Source organism: Quercus robur, chromosome 2 (genome assembly GCF_932294415.1).
Source record: "Quercus robur chromosome 2, dhQueRobu3.1, whole genome shotgun sequence".
Taxonomy (NCBI): Eukaryota; Viridiplantae; Streptophyta; class Magnoliopsida; order Fagales; family Fagaceae; genus Quercus; species Quercus robur.
The window spans coordinates 49,487,715-49,512,702 of NC_065535.1; the positions used below are offsets into that span (position 1 = coordinate 49,487,715).

At 34.9% G+C, this 24,988-nt stretch overlaps 3 protein-coding genes across 3 annotated transcripts in view; all 3 read left to right on the plus strand.

The window, feature by feature from the left end:
- Window positions 1-24,988, plus strand: part of LOC126713856 (LEAF RUST 10 DISEASE-RESISTANCE LOCUS RECEPTOR-LIKE PROTEIN KINASE-like 2.5) — an 88,775-nt gene that overhangs the window by 41,682 nt on the left and 22,105 nt on the right. The gene's annotated exons all lie outside the window — the stretch shown is intronic.
- The window catches only part of LOC126713854 (LEAF RUST 10 DISEASE-RESISTANCE LOCUS RECEPTOR-LIKE PROTEIN KINASE-like 1.3), a 111,537-nt gene that overhangs the window by 16,882 nt on the left and 69,667 nt on the right, over window positions 1-24,988 (plus strand). The window lies entirely within an intron of this gene.
- Window positions 6,846-24,988, plus strand: part of LOC126713858 (LEAF RUST 10 DISEASE-RESISTANCE LOCUS RECEPTOR-LIKE PROTEIN KINASE-like 2.4) — a 30,712-nt gene continuing 12,569 nt past the window's right edge. Inside the window, exon 1 of the mRNA XM_050413759.1 lies at window positions 6,846-7,777. Coding sequence (XP_050269716.1) covers window positions 7,051-7,777 — 727 coding nt within the window. The 5' untranslated portion in view covers window positions 6,846-7,050. The remainder of the gene's footprint in view (window positions 7,778-24,988) is intronic.

The following is a 24,988-nucleotide window of genomic DNA, read 5'->3' on the forward strand; positions in this document are numbered from 1 at the left end:
ATTGGGATTCGACCATCTTTATATAGCCGTTAGGTATGATTTTTTTAATAAAAGATTCTATTGATCATTGACGAAATGCAACACCTACTCTTCTAAGTTTATGAAAATTATTCTGAAGGAAAAATGTCAACAAAAACTTATTTCTTTCAGTAGGTTAATTATTTACTTTCAACAAAAATAATTGTTAACAACTTGCTTTAAATTATCCCGTGCATCACACAAGTTAGCGACTAGTTATTTTAATGAACATGTAGGTGTTCTGTGTGTCAACTATGTACTCTGCCTGCCACGTAAGCTATTTTTTGTTAGTAAATGATGGTAGGGACTAAAATGGAACCAGTTTTTCATTTTGAGACTAAAAGTGGTAAAATAGAAAGGTATAGACCAAAATGAGAATGAAACCAAAATGTAGAGACCAAAAGTCATTTTAAGATATTGGAAAAAATTTACAAGACTTCATGCTTAAATTGATGTGTTTACCACTTTTAAGCAAAAGTCATTTTAAGATACTGGAAAAAACATTTATTGCCATTAAGAGATAAAATGTTTCTTTTTGATCTTTATTTTAGTCCTTTATTATAATATCTATTAAAGGAATACAAATTCTATGTATTATTTTTTATGTTCCACTTTATATTCCACCAATCACAACTTGCTATGGTGGGTTCCAATTAGCTCAACTGGTAAAATTTCTGATGGTTGTATAAGAGATCTGGGGTTCAATTCCCGCCTATACCAAAAACTGATTGGTATCTTGCTCTGACAATAAAGAGCTATTATCAGGAGTGGACGCCATAGGTTGAAACTCTCTCAAAAAAAAATCACAACTTGCTATGTATTTGTTTAACTTTCTTTATAAAATAGCCAAAGTTTAAAATAGAAAATAAATAAATAAATAAATAAATAAATAAGAGTAATGCTAAATAAACAAACTATTTTACAAAAAAATTTACAAACTGCTAATATGGTGGGTGATTATTGGTAAATGAAAAAATGATGTTAATGGTGGGTCTAAATGAAAATGAGTAAGAAGTTAGCCACAACATTAGTTTATAAAAATATTGTAAAATATTTTGTATTTGTAGTATCACTCAAAAAATAAACACATAACAAATTGTAATTTGTGAAACATAAAGGAGAACACAAAATGTGATATAGAGGATTTATATTCTTATTAAAGTCCCTATATAAGAAAAAGAACATCCTACACCACCTTTCAATACTTTAAGAGATCTTACATATAAATTTTAGGAAAGTTCTTAATTTAGGGTGCGTTTGTATAAACCGCTAGAAAACAGTGTTTTAAGTTTAAATTTAAAATCTTTCAAAAAAATGTTTAAATTAAAATAAGTGTTTGTAAAAAAGCTTTGGAAAATTGTTGTTGCAAAATAGAGTTTTGCGTTTTCAAAACACTTTTTTAAACTCTCAAAAAGCCTAACCAAATGGACACTTATATTGCACTAATAATTAATGTAAGATTTATATTATAGACTAAAGAAATGTATATAATATAAGACTTACATTAATAGTACAATACAAATCTATAAGTGGATTGTAACAAATTTGCAGCCATGTTATCGTAAGTTTAACCCTTCAAGCACCTTCTGCCATGGCAACGATTTTATTTTCCATCCTTTGAGAACGTGTTGAGTTATTTACTTTTTTTTTTTTTTTCCTTTTTTGCTTCTTGATATGCCTCAAGCCAATTTTTATGGTAATGACGTGGCTGAATATATTCGCACGGATCCTGTTGGAGAAGACAAGAAAGGCTTTGGATCAGGAACTTCTCATGATTGAAGGCTACCTTCGACTAAAAACTTCCTGTGCAATGTACCTATAGTTTCACTGGCACTCAACATAGATACAATACTCTCCTTTCTCGTGTGTAATCTTGTATGGCCAAATCAGATATTTTCGGACAAAAATCTTCATCCAAAATAATGCTATAAGGTTTTATGTCAAAATGTAAAATTCTTGTGCTACAACCATTGTGTAGGTACTCTAATCCTTGAGCAATGTCAACTACAATTTGGAAGAGTGAGTTCCGTTCCAATTGAAGATTTGTTCTCAAAGATCCTTGGTTATATATGAACTTATCTAGAGATCCATTTGACATGAATTCATAAACTAGAGCTCTTTTAGTTCTGTCATTACAGTAACCTAAAAAAGTGACTATATTAACATAGGAAATTCCACTAATGGTAACAACTTCATTAATAAATTCTTGTTCCAGACTTCCAGTAGCTTTCAACTCACTCATTACTTTAACTGCTACTAGACAACCATCCAGTAGTATACCTCTGTCTATACTACCATAGCCTCCTTTCAACTCACTTATTACTTTAACTGCTACTAGACGACCATCCAGTAGTAGTAGTACACCTTTGTATATACTACCATAGCCTCCTTGACCTAATTTGTTTCTAAATGAATTGGTGATTTTCTCAATCTCCGAAAAAGTATATTGATTGAGCGCAAGTGAGCCTTGATTTATTAAGAAAGCCTTGACATATTGATTGTCTTTTGTGTTCTTCTTGATCACTTTTATAATTGGGATTTGTTCTTTTCTAAAGCATGAAATTATATATATATAGTCCCAATGCCAGCCGAAACACCTATATTAGAAAATTGACATTTAGTCATATCATTAATAACTATTACTTAAAAAAAAAAAAAAAAAAAAAAAAAAAAAAAACAAAACAAAACAAAACAAAACAAACAAACAAACAAAGAGATATTGTTTTTCGTGGGTTCTAATTAGTTCAACTAGAAAAGTCTTTTATGGTTTGAATAAAAGATTTAGGATTTAATCTCCACTTACACCAAAAATTAATTGGTGTATTGGTCTGATGATAAAAAATTATTATCAGAAATAGACACTATACATTGAAACTATCTCAAAAAAAAAAAAAAAAAAAAAAAAAAAAAAAGAAGAAGAAGAAGAAGAAGATATTGCTTCCCAAGTACCTGTCGATTCTTCTCGAAATTTGGACAAGAACACAGGAATCATAGAACTCTCACACTTTATGGAAATGAACTTCTATTTATTAAATTTAGTATTCTTTGTTACAAGGATCTTCTCTTAGAATGTTTATGCTCTCTTTCTTTTTGATATATTTTGTGTCGGTCTTTTCTCTTTCTTCTTTCTTCTCTTTTATATCAGCCATCTTCTTCTTTTTCGTTTTTTGTTCTTGTCTACCTAGATAACTTCTGGTCTGATTGAGCTCTTCTTTCTTGGTTTTTCATCATGAACAGAGTCTTCTAGGGTTCCTTCTTACTGTTCAAGCATCCACCTAGACAACTTCTAGTCTTATCGAGCTTTTATTTCTTGGTTTTTCATCATGAATGAAGACTTTTGTGGATTTTCTTACTATTCAAGTTTGTCTTTCAGCATTAAATGTGGTGGAGGAATAAACCAAATGGAGAGAAAACAATATTGTGTGTGCATGAACCTCAACTCAGTGATTTAGGACACTAAGCAAGATATGTGCCACAACTAATTTGTATCATGGGTTAATATTGATCCACAATGGGAAGTTTGGACAAGAACATGTGAATCATAGGACTCTCACACTATATGGAAATGAACTTCTATTTATTGAATTTAGTATTCTCTGTTACAAGGATCTTCTCTCAAAATGTTTATGCTACCTCGGAAAAGTGTAACTTCTCTAGGATTTATCTCAGTAGCTCGGATATGCCTCGGATACAGTCTTGATCCTAGGCCTGGAAGGCCATTGGTTCTGACCAATGATCCGAGGACCTTTGTTTATTATCAGAATGGGCTAGCCAATGCTAGGTTTGTTTCCTCCGTTTGGGCCAATGCTTAAAATAGGCCCAATGTTTATCCCATTATAATAAGGTCCAATATTCACCCCACTACAAGTATCCTATGTGGAGAACTAAGTAATTAGCTATTAAATTCCACAAAAGAGAATTAAGTCATTAGCTAGGAAACTACATGAAAGAATAGCTAATGAGATACACAATAAAATCTTACAACATTTTTATAATACTTATATTTAATTGCACAATTTATTATTTTATTTTGACCTATGAGATATTGACACCTTAAATATAGTCTAAAAATTATCCCAAATAACAATTAAAATAGCCCAAACAATTTATTTTATTAGTAATTATTTATATTTCAAATATACAAACATTATATATATATATATATATATATTATATAAACTTGGTAAAATTTTAATATGCATTTAGTTATACTTATTTGTAAATTGTTTACCATACATTACAATAACTAGGTCAAGCATAAAGTGGAGCGTATGTTAGTATATGTAAAGCAAAGCATTCAATATATGTATATGTAGATGTTTGCGTATATTCTAAATGGAGAGTAAATTCAAAGCAGTCTTGGTGTAAAAGGCTATTTTATACTCTATGACACATCAGATTTTTACACGAAGAAAAATAGAGCATGACACACACTATAAATACTTGGAAATTAAAATCCAACTAAGCTGAAAGGTAAAACCGAATCTCACAATGCAAAGCCGTTGGAGAGGGTGCCAATGACATAGCCAAAGTCTGACAGGTGCCACTAGATAGCATCAATGAGCTAAAATGTGTTACAGAGACTCTCTGTGCAATTCTGTTCATAATACCGTATGTTGTAGCCTCAAACACAAACAAGTCCAAATTTTGAAACAGTAAAATGCGTTAGGGTCATATTTTCTATGTTTTGGCTTATCCTTTGACAAAACGCACTTCACTTGTAATTAGGTAGATCTAAGTTGAGTTTAATGTATCAAGAAGTGTGTTGTTCAAATATAAAAGTGGTATCATTAAAGACATGAAAGATTGATCCAAGAAACAAGTGAAGAAAAACAGTTTCAATAATTCTCGACACTAGGGTCGACACTAACATCTATCAAGAATTGATGGTGAAGCTCGACACAAAGACACAAAGATTCAATTAGAGAACTCAAACACTATGTGAGAAGCTACTGCGTTTATGCACCTTAAGGTTTTGTAATCAAGTGCTTCCAAATCTTCAACATGCTTTGAAGTGAAGAACTTTGCAGCCAATAACAATCAATCAATTGCTTGGAGTTAGTCACTTATTGGGATCTGTGCATGCGAAAAAGTCTTCTACAATAGCAAGTCCAATTGGGGATTGGTGTAAAGGTTCAACTATAGGTTGGTGTTTTGGGATAGTCTAGGATAGTGGTAAGATTCCTTATACTTGTAACCACTTGTTCTTAATTAGTGGATTCTTGAAAGTGATGACCTGAAATTCACTTGGTGGGGGTTTTTGGCTTGTGAAAAGTTTTTTCCATTCGTTAACAAATCACCGTTTCATTAATTTCCGCTGCATATTATTTTAGTTGGTGATTTGTTGGTGCCTCCACGAATTGCAAATAATTTGACATAATTAATCAACTTAGGTAATTAAATTAATTAACTGGGATCAATCTATAACCCAACAAAATGTTCTATGGTTTGTGTTTGTAATGGCCCTAATGGTCTATTTGGATTGAGGGGGAGGGAGGGAGTGAAAGTTAAGTATAGCAGAATTAGCCCAAAATTAACATATTTTCAGCCAACTCTACTCTACTCCCCTCCACTCTCCCCCCTCATTCCTCAATCCAAATAGGCCATAAGTTTTGCATCTTCATGTTAACACAGGATCATGGGTTTTGTTAATGATCTTTACTTTTAGCTCACAATTTTCGTAAAAATATTGATATTGTTTTGTGGGGATTGGATTGTGTTGGTTTTTGCTGAGTAAGGTGAAACTATCGGTTTGGGTTTGTTATGTTATGGCTAGTAGGCTACCCATGTATTTCAGTTGGTTTTCAGCTTATTTCGATTTTAATTTTTTTTATTATATTACATTAAGTATTTATTAGTGTAGAGTTGTGTGTGAATCATACTCTTTTTTTTTTTTTCTTTTTTTTTTCTTTTTGCACAAAAATCGGATGTGTCGCGTTGTTATTGGAGGGGGTAAAAGTAGACCCTATGATGGGTTTAATTTAATCTCTTGTACATGACCATAAATTCAGCAAATTGAACCACCAGATAGGTTGGAGAACAAAATTGGAAGCCTAAAAGTCTTTGGGTTCATGGTTTGTAAGTCAAGTCTCCTCACATAGTTTTTTGACCACGGTTGCCGTGTTTGTTCAATCCCTTCGGCTGGAAAAAGATCCAATTAAATAGGACTCTTCACATGGTATATATATATATATATATATATATATACACACACTATGGGAGCTACACGTTCACATCCAAATGTTGATGAGTCACGACACCTAATCTGGACCAAATTACGCACGGCGCATTGAATACGCAAAGCTTTTCTAGTCATTATCTGATTAATTAATATATCCTTTGCGACTTTGTCCGCTATTTTAATTTGATTAATATTAAGGGTATGTTTGAGATTTGTTTATTTTATTAAAATTGAAATTTTTGTTGTTGTAAGTACTATAGATGAAGGTAAAAGTTAACTGAAATAGTACAGTAGTACCCATGAATAATACTAAAAAGTGCAGTGGGGCCTATAAATAATAACAAAAATAAATTAAATAATAAAATAAGTTGGCAAAATTAATTAATCATGCCAAACGGACACTAAATGAGCACATTTTTGTTGGTCTTCCGCTTTCATATTATATATATATATATATATATATATATATATATGTCTTAGTCTGAACAATAGCAGTGTTTAGTAGACTACAACTTGGTAGGGACATGATATTGGATGAGAAGAAAATGTATTTATTTTGTGTAGCGAAAGGCTTTCATCTAAACTCACTTTTATATTAATTAACCATAATCACACATGCAACAAAAATTGGTTGGGGCATGGAGTCTTAAAGAAGTTGTAATTAAGTCAACTAAACGTCCAATGTGATTCCTTCTCTCTCTTTCCACACAAATTTTTTTTGTTTTATTGGTTGGACGTTATGTTCTCCTGTTAACACTCACTCAATTATGTTTCGTTTATTTTCCTTAGTACAATAGATTACCCATAATCACTACCTACCTTCTTCTTCTTCTTTTTGTTTATCTCTGGAAATGAATTCGTGGGTTCTCTCATCGTCTCCTTTTCTTGTTTCTTTATTTTTCATATTCTTCTTTTTCATCAAGATTCCTCTATCTTTATGCGATGAAGATATGTACGAGAGCTGTAGCAATATGTTCAACTGTGGAAAGTTGAATAACATTGGTTTTCCTTTTTGGGGAGATAACCGACCAAGTAGTTGTGGCTATCCTGGACTAAAGCTCAATTGCCAGGGAAGTGTTGCTACCATAAAGATTATGAACGTGACGTACAAAGTGTTAGGTGTCAATCCCGAGGCCCAAATACTCAACATTACGAGAGAGGACTTCTCGACTGGGATTTGTTCACCAGAGTTCGTGAATTCCACCCTCGATCCTAAACTATTGGATTCTGGCAGTGGTTTACAGAATCTTACAATAGTCTATGGCTGTGATTTGTCTTGGATACCTTTCCCCGGACAATTCAATTGCCAAATAAATGGTTTTGCGCACGCCAAATGGGGAGCTTATGGGCCTGGGGAATGTAAAGTAAGCGTAGTTGTTCCTGTTCCAGTTCAGTCCAGTCCGTGGACAGGAATAGAAATAGAAATAGATCAGTCAAAATTAGAGGAAGCCATTAGAGAAGGATTTGATGTAAAATGGAAGGTGGATACAGCGGCATGTCTTAATTGCACGGTATACAAGGGAGTATGTGGTTATGACCTGAAGCGGAATCAGTCAACGTGCTATTATACTTCACCAGGTACGTATTCCACTTGTGTCAATAATCGATTTGCATCCTCACAATTTATCATCTCAAATGGACAACACAGCACCACTACTTATGTTATTCATCCCATAAGCGATGACCAAATCATTCTATTCATTTTTGTTATCCTCTTAATTAGTCTCAATAGATTGATTTGCAATATAGATAATTTTTTAGGGGAGAACTTTTGGGGTTGGGTCTGATAACTAATACTCTGGAATTTTATAGATTAGAAGTTGTAATAGCATATTGAAAGTCGAAACACAACATTAAAATCTTAAGCTAGTAGGATAAACCCGGAAATTTTATGTCAGCAGTCACTCTTTTACCTATCATGTTTCAATATTTTGACAAAAACAATAATCCTCTATGCCTCAAAAATATCTTTAATTCCTTTTTTTTTGTCTTCGTGGCTAATTGATTATAAGTAAAATGACGGCAGAGGCTAAAATGACAACAAATTAAAAACTATAAAGACCAAAATGAAAGCTATAAAATGTTGAGGACCAAATTAAAAATAAGCTAAAATCCTTGATAATAAACAAGTGAAAGTGGTCAATTGATACAATAGTAAGTAGATTTGAAAAGTTCGTGTGATGTGTTATGCTAATTTCGCTATTAGATTGTACTATCTTTGTCTTAGTGTACTATCCATTTATTATTATTACTTCTTTTTTTCATAATATGTAAAACTTTTATTGAACCAGAAAACTATACAACTTAGGAGGAGCCCATATTAGAACCAAAGCAATGCTCCTGTAAGATAACATCAACAAAAGCTTGGGGGCCTGAACCTAAATCAAAGAAACCAAAAGCCTATTCTTCAAAGACCACCTAGCCAAAACATAAGGAGATTTATTAGCTTCCCTACTAACCCAATTGAAAATACATACACTAAAAGCCTCCACTAGATTACTAACTATATATCTCCAGGTTATAATCCTCTAGGACAACTCTAACCCAGCCCCTGAAACGCCTCTATGCAAGCTTTGGAATCACTTTCGATAATAATTCTCTCCAAGTTCTGGGCTTTGGCTAGCTGCACTGCCCATAGTATTGCTTCGACCCCTACTTAGAGAGGGATAATGGTATCGGCTTCTTTAGATGCAACCAAAACCATTGTCCCTCTCCAAACTCTAGCGACCACTGCAAGGTCCGCAACAATTGAGAACTCTTTGCCCACTACAGCGTTGCAATTAAATTTCACATGTCCTTTTGGAGGATGAGACCATTTGCTGTGGATTTTTAAGACAGAATTGTTATGTGGGATCTCACTTCTCCAGCCGTGTTCTTTTTTTAGCAAGCATAGATTCCCAACTAGGCTGTCAATCTCAAAAGTCTTCTTTTCAAACAACACCTGGTTCCTATTTTTCCAAATCAATTCTAGTATTATGGCTCCAGACAAAGTAAAAGCTTCCTTACGTTCCATATTCAAACCAAATATCATTGGTGGATCTAAAATCCATATATAAGACCTTCCCAACTTTGAAAGAATATAGCATCAGTTTTAACTTTCCACCCACTTCCAAACCATAATGCCCTTGCGACTTGACAATTCCAAAAAAGATGAATGGGGGATTCAATTTTATGGTCACATAAAACATAAGAAGTTTCTTCAAAGAGACATAGCTTGCTCAATCTATCCCTTGTGGGAGGGGCACCCACTATAGTATGCCAGAGGTGCATTTTTCAACCTGTCATGGAGCTTCGACTTCCAAATTTTCTTTAAGACTGGGTGGTTAGGGGCTACGTTACCATCCATTGTTAATTCTCTATAAACTGATTTGACAGTCAATCTCCTTAACTACTTCTTATCCAGGTCCATCCATCCACCTGGGCACTATTCCATCTAGGTGTGTTCAATATGGCTTTAACAGAGGCTTCATCAAAATAAAATTTCAGCTTTGCCACATCCTAACCTATTTTATCTTGATTCGTTACTTGAGAAACCACTAAGCATTAAGTCTCCCCATGGCCTCTTCGAGGCTTAGGAATGAAATCTGTAACATCTAGGATCCATGGCTCATCCCAAACCCAAATGCTATAACTATTTCCTATTCGTCTGCTTGCACCTTTTGCCATAAGGGGTTTAATAGCTTACAGGCCTCTCTAAGACCAAGATGCATTTTTTGTTGGACCAGAATTTAGCCAATTATTGTGAACTCTATACTTGGCTCTTAGAATTTTGACAAAAAAACTATCTCTATTGGAAAGAACCCACCAACCTAGCTTTGCCATAACGGCCATGTTAAAACTTTCAAAAGACTTAAAGCCCAACTCACCATCATGCAATGTTAACATAACTCATTCCAGGAAATAGGAGTAAAATACCTGACAATTCCAAGCTAATAGACAGACCAGACCATCTACAGTATATTTCCAAGCAGCCCATCAGAGACTCAATCTCAGCTACCTTTGCTTTACAAAATAGCATAACATCATCTGTGCACGTATAGTAATTTGGATATTCTTGGGGTCTTACTGCTAGGGTTGTTCAAGCCACCCGCAAACCAAATCCACCCGCCAAATCCGACCCAACCCGTCACCACCAAATCTGACTGCTCTAGCAGTTGACTATGAGTCCCAACCTTCAAAAACCAAACATCGGCGGATCTCCTCCTCAAAAACCCAAGCAACCTTACCCAACTGTAAATACATCAAATTTGGCAATTTTAAACCATTTCAATGACCTTTCCGACTAGATGCAACGGAGTTCGGCTACCAACATAGCTAGATCCGGTGGAGATTCGTTAGATTTAGTAGGAATTCACTACGAGTTCTTTGCCAAATTTGGTGGAAATCTCTCCAAATTCAACAAGATCTCCACCAGATCTGGTGAGATCTCACAAGATCTTAGACGAGTCTCGCCAGATCTTATGAGATCTCTCCACTCCTACTTTTTCAACGATTTTGGGCTTCACCTAAAGTTGACCACCGTCCAAGGATTACCCAATCCATTCGACCCAATACCCTACAGATCAACTACAGGTCTGGAAGTTCTCCACCCGATCTAATTGGGTTAGTTTTGGGTTAGGGACAAACCCAACCTGTGGACAACCCTACCTACTACAATCTGAACTCCGCTGATATTACCTCTATCCAATTCTCTATTAATAAGCCTACAAAGAATTTCATGGCATAAGATGAACAAAGAAAGGGAGATGGGGTCTCCTTATCTAATGCCCCTTGATGAAGTAATAACAGGCCCTTTACTTCCATTAAGCAGAAGGATGAATGTAATCATTGCTACACAATGTTGAATTGAGGAAATTAACTTCTAACTGAAACCTAGTTGTGGAGGACAACCTAGATGAATTCTCATTCCAATTTGTCATAAGCTTTTTGGAAATCCAATTTAAACCCCATATAAATTGAAACTGTGAACCACTTTTTGAGCTAAGACCACATTCTCTGATATCCACTTGTCAGGCACAAAAACAACTTGGCTAGGATCTATAATCCTAGGTAACAAAGGTCTCAACCTCTTCACTATAATTTTAAAAATTATTTTTTAATAAAAATTACATAAAATAATTGGCCTAAACTAATTGAAATTGCATGCACTTTAGGTCATGGGGATTAAATTAAGGAAGGTATGATTTGATTTCCTTAATATCCAGCCATCCCATTCTATTAGGTCATGGGGGAATGTTAGTTGTTCATAGTGATGGAGGGGTGGATGGGGTTTTGGTTGGTTTGGGTTGCTAAAGTATAGAGAGGTTCTTTGGTAAGGACAAAGTCAAGATTTCTATTTGAGGGGTCAAATTAAGAACTATATTATTATTTTTTTATGATGATCCAAATTAGCACCCATTTATTAACAAAATATCAACAAATTAATAAAAAACACAAAATAACTATTTCTTAAAAATTTGCAATGTAATTATCTATCAAAATAAATTTTGATGTTCTTTTAATTCTCAAAAATCGTAAATGATTAATTCCGTAAAAAATGTTGCAAAATTTTATATTTCAATGTATAAAATCAAAGAGTGTTTTGATAATATTCATGGTTTGCAAATACTCATTCAATAGTTGTAGTGGAAATTGGAAGATTAAGTATAAGCTCAAATGTATAACCACTCTATTAAAAAATTAGTAGGCTACTAATTTTCTAGTCCTTATTAGCCATTGACAAAATTAAAAAATATTTAACAACTTTTAGAAGCCAAATGTCAAATTACATTATGCTTAAATGGTGAAATCTATTTTCAATAGTAGTTTTGCATGATTTATGAATCTTGTTGCTAAAACTTGTTTAAGCATAAAAAATATCTAATCAAAATAGTGCTCAACTATAAAGTCCACTAGGTGGAACTAGCTAATTGAATAACACTCAAATCTCAAGATTTCAAATTTTTTTAAATAGTCCTAAATAAGCAATCAACCAAAGTGTCGTACCAATATTTTTTTTTTTTCCAACAAAGATTTTTTAAGGGATTTTTTTTATTAGTAAAAAAAATTGAAATTTTTTGAAAGGGACAACAAACCACAAATATGAATTAGATGACCATTTTAATTAATTTTGAGTTTTTTTGGATTAGATGACTATTTTGTTTATTTATTTATTTATTTATTTATTTTGTTTCAATTTTAATGGGCCATATGAATTTTTAACCAAAAAATTCAATAATATTTATAAATATCATATATTAAGTGGGGAAAAAACATTTAAAAAATCCAAGGGGAGGCCATGGCCCTCGGTGGCCTAAGGGTACCTTCGTGTCTTTGTCCTTGTTCTTTGGGTCCATTTTTTTGGTACGTATCAATCATCATAAAACATTTTAGAGCATTTCCAGAGAGCAACAAAATAAACGAAAATTAACATGAGTGCAAGCGCATCAACACACAATCTTTTTCCCTTTTGGGGAGCCTATATAAGCGTTACTAGGCGAAGAACCTTTGCGATCCTTTTTCTTAATGCGTAAACGTATAGTTGACAGTTTACCAAAAAAAAAAAAAAAAAACGTATAGTTGACAAAACTGGTAATTAGTATAGATGGTCATGCGACTTGAGAATTTGTCGGCATGGGATTCCATTCTGCTACATGCGGTACTAATTGTGCTGGATGTGACCCCCGTATTAGGTACATCGATCGGGTTCAATTGATTTTTTTTCTTTTTTAGTCATAAAGCTTTCACCATATAGGTTTCGTTTGGTATACGTTTATCATCTTTTTCCACAATCATTTTTCTTCGTCTTCCACTTCATATTCCAAGCATTTAAAAGTCATACTTTTATGTATGATAATTAGAGTGAATGAATGGTCAGCGATTAGGTAGGTGGAGAATGGTTAATAGCCACATGTTGATACAGTTATACTGAAAAGGAAGTGTGGCATTGCTTGTAGTTGTAGTGAAAGGTTTTATGGTTTGCTCACTCACATATATGATATGGGTAGAGTATCCCAATGACTAATAAATCATATATATTATGATTCAGTTGTAATATCGCCTTTGTTTAAGTCCTAAACTCCCCGTATTTGATCAAGTCACTCATTTCCATTTCTTAAATTTTTCCTCCAACAACCAAATTCACATTAGGTAAAAAGAATCCTTTCTCCTCCACCCTCTTGACTGGAAATGAATTTCGAGCTTCACTCTTCGTTTGCCATTTTATTCTTCTCTATGCCGTGATGTTGGTTTCGATCAAGATTCATTCAGCATCATTCTACAAGTTGTGGTGTGTATATATATATATCCGAAGCTAAGAAAATCCAATTAAATTTCTAAATTGGATTTCAAAGCATCTTTAATTTGGTGAAGATATTTACTACTCATTTAGAAAAAAGAAAAAAAAAATGTTTGTTCATTTTTATATTAAAGGTAACACCACATTCAAGGATAATTATTATTTTTAAAATATAAAAATTTTACAAAAAGTTCTTAATTTTGGTGAAGTTATTAGCTACTCATTGCAATAAATGAAGAGTTTGTTTATTTTACATTAAAAGTATTCTTAGAGGTTTTTTTTTTTTTTAAGAATCAACAAAATAAAAGATTTAGTGATGATAACTTAGTGAACCAATATTAAGCTGGTGAGATTGTCCCTTTAAGGACACCTAAGTGGTGGGTTCCATGGGTATTAAACTCAGACTAAACTGGGATTAATAACTTAGTGAACCAATGTTAATTCTATCTGATTATTTAATTGAACCACTTATGCAATTAAACCAATAAAATTCAATGGGTTTTTTTGCAACTCAAACGAGTTGTATTGACCTAGTTGGTGTAATACTAAGCAAAATTGCCTTTATAGATCCTGCAGTATTTATTTTTTTTACTTTATTTTAATGAAGATAGAAAGCAATACAATTTTCTAAATAATTGAAACAAATGGTTTTATTATGAGGTTGATGCTAGACTTTTCAATGAGATAGTGTGGTGATACAGCCCACAACGGCTTTTGGGCTCATTGGGCCTGGATCTCCAATTAATTTGTATGCTGCTTATAGGGTATAACTTACAACAAGAGATCCCAAGAGAAACCCTTTTTTTTTTAGAAATCCCAAGAGAAACTTGATTAGACAATGGGGGTAATAGACGTTTAAAAATAATTTATGGCTAAGAATCCGACCACTCGAGGAGGATTTCAGGTAGCTAAGGTGCCCCTTAGGTGTCTCGAGTTACGTCACCTTCCCCAGATATCAACTAGTGTTTTCCTTCTGCTCTCCCATCTTTCTCTCCCAAAAACAATGTTCCAACCCCTTCGTCTAACTCATTCCTTCATTTTTATACCTTTCTGTTTGTGAACTCGTAATGATGAGAGAATATCCTGCTGACATGTGGGTCCCTCCAATGCTTGGGTGGTCCATTGAGTCTAGGCTACTATTCTAATGTTTCTAACCTTATGTTAGGGGTGGGTCCCATTCTTCTGCTACTGAAATGACTTTCTTGTAACTTGAGCCTAACGACAAACCATATGCTTGGCTGGCGGACTCTCCCAAGGCATTATTTCCCTTCCTTAGGGGGACAGAAGAGGATTGTTCAAATACCGTAAAGGATGCAATGGTCTAGGTAATTCTACTCAGTAATTCAGTTTGGGACATGTACGTGCAAGTTAGATTTATGAACTTGTATGAAAAGTGGATAAGCTATCTAACAATACATTTTGATGAAAAAGCTCGAAAGTGATAAAAATGAAAGCTTTAACATCATAAAATCGAGAGAAAAAGAAAGCATTGCAAGGAAAGTAAAGAAAACAAAGAATGTAGATGGAAAACCTTTAAGAAGGGATGAAAAACCACGGGTGAGCAAGGGGGAATTTCCCTTACTCTTTCAAGCTTTCTGTGAAAGATGGAAGTTTTTCTTGTACAATGATGGTGTTCTTCCTAAAAGAGAGGCATTTTCTCTACCTCACTTCCTTACAAACTTTCTACTCTTTTCTCTAATGTTCTCTCCTGGTTCTTTTGCCCTAATGGTCCTGCAACATGTTCCTCTTATAGTCTGAGGAATGTTGCCAAGTACAAAAGACAGGTGTCAAACCATGATTCCTCCATGTGAATCCTAATACAACTACTGTACTATGTAGTGGCTGAAGGAGAGAGAATGAGCACGCCAAAGTCAAGGTAGCGGCATAAAGGGTAACCTTACCACTACGTGGGGAGCAATCCTTGGACAAGGAAAGGGACATTAGGGGCATTGAGGGTGATGCATGTTTCCTTAACAGCGGTCTAGCACAAGCACAGCCAATAAAAAGGGGGAATTTCATAGCCTTTAACCATAGGGGGTCACTATCTCCCTTTTGTGAGTGTTGGGTGTCCATGTCAAGTGCAAACTTCACTCTTCCCCAAGATGATTGTGCTGTTAGCACAAACCAAAGATCCTTTACTTTAACCAACATTTCCTCTCCTTTGCTCACAGCCATTCCACATGTAGGGTCTAGATCTAGCCATGTCAGGATTCTCACATGCCTTGGTTGGTGTACTATACATTAGCCCCCTGACTATCAATGGTGCTTAGTGGCAAAAGTCTTTAACAGTCACATTGTATCAGACTTTAATACTCAAGCAATTATGCCTCGTGACGTTTGAAACTAGACACGTGGCTTCCGCAGGAATTTCTAGCCATTCTATTTATGTGTGTGTGTGTGTGTGTGTATACATATACATATTAAGTGCCTTGTATTTATTAATTTGTAGGATCACTTTAGTCAGCTATATTTAGATACTATCTAATAAATTTTCATACCTATAGGGTTTTAGGGGAGTCCAAATCTTCTATCCCACTCTTCCTACTCCAGTATATATTCCACAAATAAATACATGTCACATGTCTATCTAATTTATTAAATGCTAAATTTATGCCTTCTATTATTTCAATTTCCTAAGTATGATGGGTTATTTATTTATTTATTTATTTTAGGAAATTGAAATAATAGAAGACATAAATTTAGTATTTAATAAATTAGATGGATATGTGGCATGTTTTTATTTGTGGAGTAGTGGAGCAGTGGAGCATGAAGAGTAGGATAAAAGATTTGAACTCGTTTTAGGGATAAGAAATTTTTCAACCTACCAATGTCATTTTGATTATTGAATTCTTCTTAAAAGCTACCCAAAATGAGCCATGTATAATTCTATTAAATAAGATATTGTCACTTTTATCACACAAACTTGCAAAGGATCATAAATCAATAATATCAAGTCTATACCTAGCACAACCATGCACCCTTAGTGCGGTGGTCACTTCACAAGAATAAAAGTATATATGGAGTGTGAGGGGTTAAGTTCGGAGTTCAAGTTTCTAAAAGGAAGTTTCACATAAATATACACTTAGATTAAGTTAGAGTAGAATTTTTACGTTCTATATAAAATAAAATAAAATTAAATTAAAAATTAAAAAAAAAAAAAATCTATACCTGGCACAATTTAAGGTATGAAGTATGATGTGCCACAACTTATAACCTCAAAGTGCTAAGAAAAACACAGCCAGTTGATTTTTGTTTTTCCAAGTTCATTTTCTTTTCCATTAATCAATTTTCCAAGATATTTTATCAATCTACGGAGAATAGACCAACAGTTGTTGGAATTGAATAAACCGATTCTATTCGAATCTTCAATGAAATCAAAATGCGATTGGTCTGTGCTTGTAGTGAAAGCCGGGCTCCTCTTTTGTCACAACATATCGCTTTTCCCGCGGAAGTGACTTAATGTTCAAAGTCTTCGTCTTCAACTGCTCCGTAGAAAAATTTTCCCAAGAAGTGATGTGACTCTTCTATGTTTTCCTTATTTTCCCTCAAACTACCAAACTCAAATAGTTCATTTCATCCATCACTTCTCCCCCACCAAAAATGAATTCTGGGTTTTTATTTCGGTATCCCCCTCTTGTTATTTTCTTCATCACAATCTTGGTTTTCGTCCAAATTCCTGTGTTCTTATGCTATGATGATTTTTATGCTAGTTGTAACAATAAGTACCACTGCGGGGACATCGCTAACGTTGATTATCCGTTCTGGGGAGCTGACCGAGTGCGTGGTTGTGGCAAACCAGATTTGTTTCTCAATTGTACTGGTGATATCACTTTGATTGAAATGAGGAACGTAACATACCGCGTTTTGAGTGTTAACATGGCCGCCAGAAGCCTCAAAATTGCCAGAGAGGACTACTACTCGGGCGGAATTTGTTCACCAAAGTTCGTGAATACCACCCTTGATTCCAATTTTTTTGTTTACAGTTCTGGCTACACAAATATTACGGTCGTCTATGGCTGTCCTTCAACCACGCCCGAATTGTTTGGTTGTCTAGGGAGTGGCTATAGCCTATATTGTACCGGAAGTTAATGGTCCTGGTATATGTAAGGGTCCAACTGTTTTCGTTCCAGTTCCTAAAACCCCTACAATGAATGGAGATATTTGGAATTTGTCCAAAATGGAAGAAGTACTGAGAGAGGGATTTGAGGTGAATTGGAAAGAGGATAAGTCTTGTAGTGACTGTATTCAATCCAATGGAGTTTGTGGTAATGACGCCGATACGAATCAAACTACTTGCTTCTCCGCACCACCTACCGAAGCCCCCCAAAAGCCTCAAGGTACGTACAAATTCCCTCGCCAGCAAAAATTGGTTCTAATTAATGTTGTATCTTCAGTCTTCACACATTATTTTCACAACCAAGACCACCATCATATCATTTCTAAACCATTACCAGACTAGTAACAAGCCAATGACTGAAATTTTTCTACATCTAGTCCACCAAATACCAGTAAGCAAATCTTTTTTTGTTTATTTTTTTGCTAAGCGAATCAGTCACAAAATCACCCGCCCAAAAAATGAGTCCAAGGCCCATGATATGATGTTATCGGTTCTAGTACTGTATGGCTTGACATTTCTGCTGTATTTTTTCTTGTTCAAAACGATAGGTTTCATTTACACTGAGGAAAAACGACATGAAAGTAAGTGAAAATTCTTCAATGGGAGCAATAACTGGGCATTTAAACACTAAAATCAGAACCGTAACTTTTTGGCCGGCCTATATACTGAACAAATATCATAATGCTTTTTAGTACTGATATTTTTTAATAGAATACTTCTTTATTTATCAAAAAAATAAAAATAAAAATCAGGGCTCTAACACTAACACCTCTTACTAGTTTTACTTACAGTAGAGTCTAGAGACAGATTCAAGTTAAGTGATAGACTTGACTGAAATAGCGTTATTCTCTGGATTTAGAGTTTTTTTTTTTTTTTTTTTTTTAATTAATATATTGGATAGTGGAACAACGGAACAACCACTTGCTACTCTTATTCAGGAAAAAAAAAATCAAAAAAACAAAAACAAAATTAGTCCCAAGTAACAACAAAAAATTTAGTCCAAACAACAACTCCTTAAAGTTGCTCGGTATAGGTTGAGTAAAGTTTATAGTTAATAAACTTATGTTTAATTTACCAAAAAAAAAAAAAAAAACTTATGTTTTGTCTTTTGGATTAAAATATTAACAAATACGCTATCTTAGACTTAATTAGGTAGTGGCATGCTTAGCAATTTGTTAATAAAATTAAAAGCGCAACATTCACACGGCACACTACGCATTGTTGAATGTCTAATGCAGATAGATGCAATTAGTAAATGTCAAGAACTTCTGATTTTATAATTTGAGATTGTTGGTGGGTGAGTTGGAATCATTATTTTTCTTAACTTAATTGCTTAAAATTTTCGTTCCTTTTATCTATTTGTCTTATCTATTTCATTGAATGGTCCACTATTGTTTTTGGTCAATTTTGTAATTTGTGTGTTTGTTAATTAAGCACTATGGCATTGTTAATCTTACTAAATAGATTTCCTTTTTTGTCTTGTTTTCTTTTTACTTGGCAATAATACTAAGTCAACCTGTTAGAATTCTAATGAACATATAATGAGATCATAATCATAACGTTAATTTGATTTAAAGGGCTCTTTGATTTGAAAGGGATCATATATGATTTCTAAAACTCAAAAGAACGTTGAATTCTATTTTTAATGGATGATTTCATTGCAATATATTAAGAAAAGTTGTTTTAAGTAGTTTCATTTGTTGATGTTTTGTTAATAATAAATGGATATTAGTTTTAATTTTTTTTTTTTTTAATTCATATTTCAACTTACCCAACTTCCCCCTCAATTAAAATCTTGGCTTTGTCCTTGTCTCCAACCCACTACGGGTCAAGCTCTAAAGCCCATTCCCCATCTGATTTGCTCTACAGATCAAATAAAACCCGATCCATTCAAGGTTAAACAAGATAGGTAGCTACAGGACAAGCTTATATTGCCATCCTTAAGCATATCAATCCAAAATATATTATCTTCTTTATTTTTTTTATCATAACCCGGATGTATTTTTATTGTATGGGCTAAAAACGACCTCGATGACTTGTGCCTGGGGCCCAATGCAATTTATTTATGGAGATGTGTATGCAGGCCAACACTTTGAGCTTCAAAACTATACAATCCAGATTAAATACAAAGAAATAACAAATCACCTCTATTCTGCTGAGAAAAGAATTGTCAAGTATGATAAAGATTCTTATTTAGGTCTCCTCAGGCTGACCGAGGAATGATTTCATACATGCGTTACAACCTACAGACAATATTTCTTTTCTCTAATTTTTCCGATCCCTACCCTTTTTTTTTTGGGGGGGGGGGGGGGGTTCTTCCTCCTTTTGTAGCCATCTGGTTCACATCTCAGTCTTCCACTTGGAGGGCTATTAATCTTTTCTTGGATACTTGTTCCATCACTATTTTGTTGGTGGTGTTAGAGTAAGATACAAGCTATGAGGGTACTGTTCAAGAGTCATTTTGCCATTAATGCAATAGGTTGAGTTATTGCAGAGCACTTGATGTAGAGGTGATGGTTACTTTATCTGGAAGTTTTCTTCCCTCTTTTGTCTATACGTCACCATGGTCCTCTTCAGCTTTCAATCTTATAATTCTTGTGGCCCCCTTTTGCCCTTTCCAAGGGGCAACTATTGCTCGGCCTCCTCAGGCGAGTTGTAACCCTCAGTTCTTCTGATTCGTCGAGTACATAGGTTGTCTTAGCTAGGCTGGGCCTAGTTTGATAACCAGTTGGGCCTGATTTTTCCTCAGGTCGGTCTTGTTAATGGTGCCCTCTCTTCGGCCCCCACAATTACATTATTGCCAATATACACTTCTACTTATGTTGGTTTTAAATTTTTATTTTTTTTAAAAAAATTAATACTTTCTACTTGGGTTAGATGACATGTCCTTTTCAAAATATAATAAATACAAACAAGTGAGCAACTCCTCTCAAGTTGAAAGGGGTAGTAAAACTATTTCTCTCTCTCTCTCAAGACTATAAGTTCCTATTAGAAGCCACAACATTAGTTCTAATTTGATCAATATATTACCAAAGAATAAGTCTAGTGCCACAACTTGTGACACAACTCGCCCATTTGGCGAATTATGGTTGGTGGAGGGGTGATGGTGGATCCATGTGGGGACACCCCTCCACTAATCATAACTCACCACATGGGCGATTTGTGGCACAAGTTATGGCACCAGAACTACTCATTACCAAAAGTAAAACCTTTGGTCAATAAGTGGACTGTCCTGCCGCTGACATGCTGTAATTTAAGTATCACTTAAATCTACTAATGAAAATGTAATAAACGGTTGTCCAATTTCTCTTATAAACTGCAAATAACAATATAGTAGGGATTTTAAAATTTATTTTTTAGTATAATTGTGGTGTACCTTTGTGTTAAAAGTTAGAACCTTTTTCCCTCTTCCTTGTGTATGTTTGTTTCTAAAAATAAAAATAAATAAATAAACAATATAGTAGAGATAATTTCATATAATATTGCTATGGATATGGATATGGTAGAAATAACTCTCAAGAAGTAATGATGGATCAATACTAAGAGGCAAGTGCAAACCCTTTTTCTATTCTTTTCTTTTAAGTTGTGTAGGGTTTTCTAGTATCTTGTAGTGGGTCTCTCATGGTTATATTTTTGCTTCTTCTTTTTCTTTTTTTTTTTATTTTTCTTTCGTAAGTAATTAGGTGTTTGATACTCTTTGTTCATGGGTCTACTCCTATTTGGTGTTTTAGTTTTTCTAGCGAGTCGTCTCTTTTTTATCCAAAATTATTCAATATTTATAGACCTTAACATAAAATAAAGAAGTAAAATCCACTAATATGTGAAATGATGAAACATTGTACCCGAAACTAAAGTTTCTTTTTGATACATATATAGCACAAGAAATGAAAATACATTTACGTTACAACATTGATACACTTTTACTATGTCTCCTCGGGCTGACCGAGGAATGATTTCATACATGCATTACAACCTACAGACAATATTTCTTTTCTCTAATTTTTCTGATCCCTACCCATTTTGGGGGGGGGGGGGGGTCTTCCTCCTTTTATAGCCATCTGGTTCACATCTCAACCTTCAACTTGGAGGGCAATTAATCTTTTCTTGGATACTTATTCCATCACTGCTTTGTTAGTGGTGTTAGAGTAAGATATAGGAGGGCACTGTTTAGGAGTCATTCTACCATTAATGCAACAAGCTGAGTTGTTGCAGAACACTTAATGTGGAGGTGATGGTTGCTTTATCTGGAAGTTTTCTTCCCTCTTTTGTTTGTACGTCACCATGGTCCTCTTCGGCTTCCAATCTTGTAATTCTTGTGGCCCCCCACTGGCCTTTCCATAGGGCAACTGTCGCTTGGCCTCCTCAGGCGAGTTGTAACCCTTAGTTCTTCTTATCCGTTGGGTACTTTGGTTGTCTTAGCTGGGCTAGGCCTAGTTTGATAACCAGTTGGGCTTGATTATTCCTCAGGTCAGTCTTGTCAAGGGTGCCCTTTCCTCGGCCTGTTTTCCATTCCTTATTTTCGTGAAATCTTTTATCTCTTCTTTGTTGTATATTTTGTAAACCAATTTTCATAATCTTCTTACACCCTCTTTCAATCTTCCCTCTAGCTCCTGTTTCATTTTTGTTCTTTTGACCCAATAGCTGGTATCAGAGCCCGTGATCAGTTTCATTCTCCTTTGATTAGTATATTTGATTATTGTCCTGATTAGTATGCTCTGTGATTTACAGTTGCCACAATTTGTGGATCCTCTATATTAATCACATCAGAACATTGGATTTGATAATCAAATAGAACACTGAGGGGTTTGCTCTTAAAGATTTTAAAGAATCTGCTTCTCCAATAGTAACCTTGTGGATGTTTCAGCCTAAAATTGGCATCTTAGTCCTGTTAGGTCTTTGGTAAACAGTTCTATCTGAAAGAAACTATCATGGCAAGTTCATCTTTAGAAGTCATTGATACCACTAAACCTACTTTTGATCTTTCCCTTCGAAAATCCACTGCAAATAGGTTAGATTACTTGTATGAGATTTCCCATGTTCCTGAAGATAGTAAAATCCCTATTACCGACTTTCCCATTGTAAATCCTTATACAGTATTTGATAAACCCCAAGTCTCTTTTAAAAAATCCATAAAAAAACTTCTAGGCCCTTCTCAACCTTCTACAGTAAAAGAATATGTCCAAGCCTCCAAGTTTGACCAGTATAACATCCCAGCAAGTGAAACAGAAAACTTCATTACCCTTGCCCTTCCTAGAGAGTTTATAATCCCATGGCAGAAACAAGGATATACCCATCTTCATTTTGGAGTAGTTAGGTTGGCATTGACTTTCCATGGAAGAAAAGGACTCCCAGTAGTCTCTAGAATTTCACTTCTTGATTCCAGATTCTTGGAATATCAAAATGCAGTTATAGGGACAGTTCAAACCACTCTAAATGCGGGAACAGTCTTTGTTACACTTTTCCCTAATTTTAATATGTCCCTTAAAGATCCCCATCTTTGTGATGCTCTTAAGGTACAGGTCCAAATTACAGGAGCCTTCCAGGTGCAAGACAAATTTGCTGCCACGCTTCACTACTAGCTTGCCTACAAACTACAGAATCATACTTTTGACATGGCGGTTCCGGATATGGCTCAATCTAATGATGCCTTATTAATTCAAGTGGATCCTGGAATGACGCCTATGTGTACGTTTGTTCCAAGACAACTCAATAGAGAGCAGATGACTTCTCTTTTTCCAGAGTCATGGATTACGAAATATGAGATGCTCCATCAGGCGGCTAAACCAATTCAATCAAAGACTCCTCTTTTTATCAGAAAAGAGAATGGGGAAGTAGAGACAAAATTCCTGACAACTCCTTCAGAAAAGAAAGATGTAACAGTCTTTCCAACACAGATTGCTATGCTCTAACCAGTCTCGTATGTTAAAGAAGATGGCCTTGAGATCCAAGGATTTCGGGAAGATGGGAAGCCTTGCTATGAAGGAAAATCATCCACTGGACACATCTGGTGGGATGTTTGTGATTGTATTGATTGCCAAGAAGAAGAGATGTTTGAGGCAGATCCTTCGCAAAGAAAGAAGAAATCTTTCCAGCAAAAACTTAAAGAAAGATATGAGGCAGGAGATCCAGAAGTTGACCTTCTTGGAGAACCATCTAGAAAATTTGACTATTATGTTCTTTACCCTAGAACCAGAAAACAAACCCTTCCCTCATTCCCTTCTTGCAAAGAAAATTTAAACCAGTACCAGAAACCTTCATTGATCCCATATTACCAAAAGGTCCTTCCACAAATACCAAAATACCAGTCACTCCCTACTGCTCAAATACATAACCCACCATCTTGTTACATGTTTGACCAAGCCTCACCTTCCTATTCTCAGAACTTTCCTCCACTAGAAAGTTTTGATCATCCCCAAACCAATACCAAACATATCTGGAAAATCAAAAACCCTGTCGGAACCAATCCAGATGGAACCAAAAAACAAGTCTCTTCTGCAGAAGCAGCCTTAAACTGGCAAGCAGAAAATGCTGTGGCTCAAAATAAAGTCCTCTCAAAGATACTTGATAATCAGCAAAAGATGGCAGAGGTGGTTACTCACACCTTCTCAGCCTCAAACGCTTTGGTCCAAGACTTGAAGAAAAAGATTAAAACTATTGAACAGGAGTTGGCCACAATTACATCCAAAGTCAAAGACTTGTTTGTTTCTTTTCCTCTCATTGGACAAAAAGAAAAAGAAAGGAAGCAGTTGCTGCTACAGCTTCAATCTATGGAAAGATCCCAGAAAGAACCCACTCTCACTCCTCCCATACATGTCCAAACACCTCTCCAGCCACGACAATCACTATACAAAGACTTGACGGTACCACCGACCTCCCCATTTTCACCAACTTCTCCTTACCAAAATCTCCAGCCACTGGTTATAACACATCCTGACTACAATCCCTTCAAACCAAGTGGAATCTTTCCAGCCATCACATATTCTACCTTACCAGAGTCCCAAAATAAAACACAAAATGAGTCCTCCCCAATAAAAAGGGACAAAGAACCATTATACCAACCTCCAGATCCAACCATAGGAGCCTCTTCAAAACCCCCAGACATGAATATGTTAGCCATAAATCCTGATCCCCCAAACCCAATTTCTTCATTTCTCAGAACTCTCACCCTTTGTGCTTCCTATAATAGAAGACTCAGACTTAGACTTGTCTGGTCTTGGTTTGGAGGAAATATTCATGACTGATCCAAAAGAAGAAGAGGAAGATGATGTTCTCCGTCCCCAAAGGCCTCCATCTCCGCCACCAATCTTTTCTCCACCACCTTTTGTCCTAGATCACCAAACCAGATTGTCTTACTCACCAACTACAGATTCAAAACATTTGTTTACCCTTGATAATG